The following is a 3,693-nucleotide window of genomic DNA, read 5'->3' on the forward strand; positions in this document are numbered from 1 at the left end:
TTCTTTCAGTTTATTCTTCTTTTTCCTCTTTATTAAATTGAATTGTGAGACAGCAATACTCGTACAGAAAAAAAAAAAAAAAAAAAAAAAAAAAAGATAAAAAGGCACGTTATTTCAGATGTTATGAAATGTTAGGGAGGTTAAGAAGCAGCAATCCCTTGATTAACATATTTGACCAAGAACAAATGAGGTGAAACAATAAGTGCGTAAGATCTTGACTCCGTGTCTGTAACTTGAGCATGCTTCTCCTGACCTATAGTACAGGGCTTAGAGTTTCACATTTTCCAAATGACACATAAAATGTTGGCAAAGCATCCTGAATGCCAGTTTCAGCTTTGAATTAACTATGATCAGGATAATAGAGTGTATTGAGGGATATGCTCCAGTTACAACTAAAGATACCGCAACCTTTACAAAATCTTTGCTTTGAGAAGTTGACAAAGTCAAAATAATTTGTGCTACAAAACTGGAAATATATAAGATTAGGAAAGAAATAATGGATTTGATGGCAATTAGGTGAACATCTATCAAAGGATCCCTGAAGCTCTCTACATAGCATTGCATTTTCTTGGTGTGTTTCCACAGAGAATCAATTAATAGGCCTGAAGTTATTATAGATAGCACCAGAGGAAAAAAGCAACCTGTAAAGTAAAGAAGAAGCAGGTACAAATGTGAACTATCCCAGCCACTGATATGTGCTGTGCTATTGTCTCCACAGTTCCCCGTTGACCTGCAGAGGTAGGTGTTGGGTGTAATCCATAATAAGGGAAATGAAGTTATAGAAGAGATTAACAGTGATCCTAGAAGCAGCCATGGGATCATTGCAGTTATTCTGAGCTTGATTTGTAGCAACAGCCATTGTGTGACATTGATTATTTTAACACAGTAGAGGACATAGAGCCAAGTACTGAACCACAGACTAGCATGGTTTACAAACATCCATATAGCACCAAAAGTTTTGTACACAGAAGCCAACTTAAACACATCTGTAAAGTAGAGACTGTGAATGTACATCATTACGGTCACCTGCAAAATAAATCTTGATGTGCTCAGGAAGATGAGGATCATATCAGCTGCAGATAATCTTTTGCTTTTGATCCAGTTAATGCTATTAACAGCTGTAATAAATCCATTTCCCATAAATCCAACAACAACTTCAATAGCAACAATGCACATTGAAACGATGAGAACTGGTGGTAACATCTTGTTGCTCTGGTCGCTTCTGCCTGTTTAACTTGTGGAGCAGTGTAAGAGGATGAGCAGACCACACAGTATTTGACTAGCTCCCAGACTGCTCACTTTATATCTCAGAAGAAAAATGCATCTGCAAAAAATGATTGCTGGGATTGTTCCTGAGTTTGCAAATTAGAGAAGGACTTAGCAATTAATTCTAACCTTTCACATACAAAAGATTTGCCTACATTTTTCATTAGGGATATGAGGTAGTCAGCTGTATTAACCTTCCAATTTTTATCCTATTATATTCCTTCCTAGCATGACAGAAGGCTCTATGGCTCTGTGGTTTGACTGTACCTGGCAATGTGGAAGGCATGTATCACACAACCCACCAGAGGCAGCAGCTTGTTAGGAGATAACAAGAGATTATTCATCCACAGACTCATTAATTCAATCTACAAAAGTAATCATAAAGCCATAGAATTGTTTGAGTTGAAAAGCCCCTTAAATTTTATGTACTCCAACTCCCTTGCAATTAACAGCGACATTTATAGCTAAATCGGGTAATGTTGAAACAGTAATATTGTCAAGAAATGCTTTCATAAATTATAGACATATGAAGGAATAAAGAAAGACTTTGACAACAGAGTAGGAAGCATCTGAAATCATCTGGCTACTGGAAAAGTACTTGAAGTTTTTCGATGATAGATTATTTATTGTTTTTCGAAGATAACTTTGTTCTGGAGTCCATTTCTCAACAAAGTAAAATGACTCAAAGTGAAAGACAGACCAAGCTTCTAATCACAATGAAATAAAACCTGCCAGTTGGATTTAATACTTACCATTATGCCCAAGTTTCAAGTTTTTGATGAATAGTACAGCAGTGAAATAGCTAATTTAAGCTAGCATAAGTATGTATTTTCATCAGTATACTGAAATGAAAATCTCTTTATTTTTGTTTTCTGTCAATACTTCAGTCGTGTTGAATTTACACTGAAGCTTAGGTCCTACTTATCATAATAACAGAAAGGGAGGGGAGGTGAAGGGAGAGGAAAGGAGAGGAGAGGAGAAGTGTAACTTGATACTCTTTCATTTGTTTCTACTAGGAATGATTAATGATGAAAATGCATTGGAACAGGCTGCCAAGGAAGTGATGGAATCAACATCCCTGAAGGTTTTCAAGAATAGGCATGACACTGAGGGATATGGTTTAATGAACATGGTGGTGGTGGAATAATGGCTGGACTAGAAGATCTTTTCCAACCTTAATGATTCAATGATTCTATCAAAATAATGTGTTTTTTTTTTAACTGAAAAATTAAGAATTAACTAATACTGGGATTGTAAGCTTCCTTGATTATTCAATTTTATAGTAAGAATACATTAAAAAGTTCTCAGCAAAAAATAAATAGAGATCAAAATTTTAAAGACATCTACATAATATGTCATTGGATACATGGAACCAGAGATAAAGATTTACTTTGGTGTGATATATCTCCACAGAGACAAGCTGTAATTTGAATAGAACAAATATTGTAATAAAGGAAAGAAGATACTCTATGAAGGAAGAACATAAAGGACTTTCACGGCCCAGATAGGGCATTAATGTCCTTTTGTAGACTCACTTTTGAGCTACAGAATTCACAGTCACGATCAGAGCAGGTTTGATTGGCAAAGGAGGCACAGAATACCATACAATATATCAGAGTTCTTTGATTTATACTCTGGAAAAGCATTTTTTTATGAATGCATAAAGGCATCTGAGCCACAGGGTGAAGCAGGCACTAGTAATTCTTAAAAAGTTATAGAACAATATTAGCATGACACAAACAGTAAATTCTGGAGAGAAGAGTCAGAATTTACATGATGTTTTTTTCTTGCAAGATGAATCTCACCATATTCAGAAAAGGCAGGCAGGTTCAGTTCACTGGATAACAGCTTTCCCCTTTTGATTCATGCATTGCAATTAACAACTGTAATAAATACTCTTTCTACAATCCCTACAATGATTTTAATTGTTGAAGTAGTTAGACAGATTATTAAAGCACAGTGAACAGTTTTTGGCTCTTGTAAAACATTGCCTATTCTGCTCATTCAGAAATCCACAAAATACCAATTAACTGTTATCTAGTTAATCTTTCAGCCTTTTACTGTGTGCAAGAAGCCAATGAACACGACACTAGAAGATTTATTCCCGGTATTGTTCAGGATGATGTGTATCTTGGAAATGTTTCTCATGAACAGTCCAACTACAGTCAATGTTTCACAATTTTTAGTGAGAAGTAATTGTCTATACATGAATTGGGGATAGGAAAATTAGAATGAGTTTAATGGGACTGCCATTTTTGCATAATGTTTCTGGTATTTTTTGAAGTGAGAGATTTGATTTTAGTGTGATATGACAGGTGCTCAAACTATCACCAACCTTCCAGATGCTCACTAACCTCTTTACTTCCTAACAGAAATGGCTTTTGGTGCTCTACATCAATCTAAACCTTGATTAAATTTCAAAATCTA

At 35.3% G+C, this 3,693-nt stretch overlaps 1 protein-coding gene across 1 annotated transcript; it reads right to left on the bottom strand.

The window, feature by feature from the left end:
• Nucleotides 1-267: 267 nt before the first annotated feature.
• On the bottom strand, nucleotides 268-1,203 carry LOC122175154 (taste receptor type 2 member 40-like). The gene has a single exon (XM_042862586.1). It carries the CDS (start codon nucleotides 1,201-1,203, stop codon nucleotides 268-270), a length of 936 nt encoding a protein of 311 aa, XP_042718520.1.
• Nucleotides 1,204-3,693: the final 2,490 nt, after the last annotated feature.

This window comes from Lagopus leucura, unplaced genomic scaffold, assembly GCF_019238085.1.
Source record: "Lagopus leucura isolate 7727_CA_CO unplaced genomic scaffold, USGS_WTPT01 Super-Scaffold_702, whole genome shotgun sequence".
Taxonomy (NCBI): domain Eukaryota; kingdom Metazoa; phylum Chordata; class Aves; order Galliformes; family Phasianidae; genus Lagopus; species Lagopus leucura.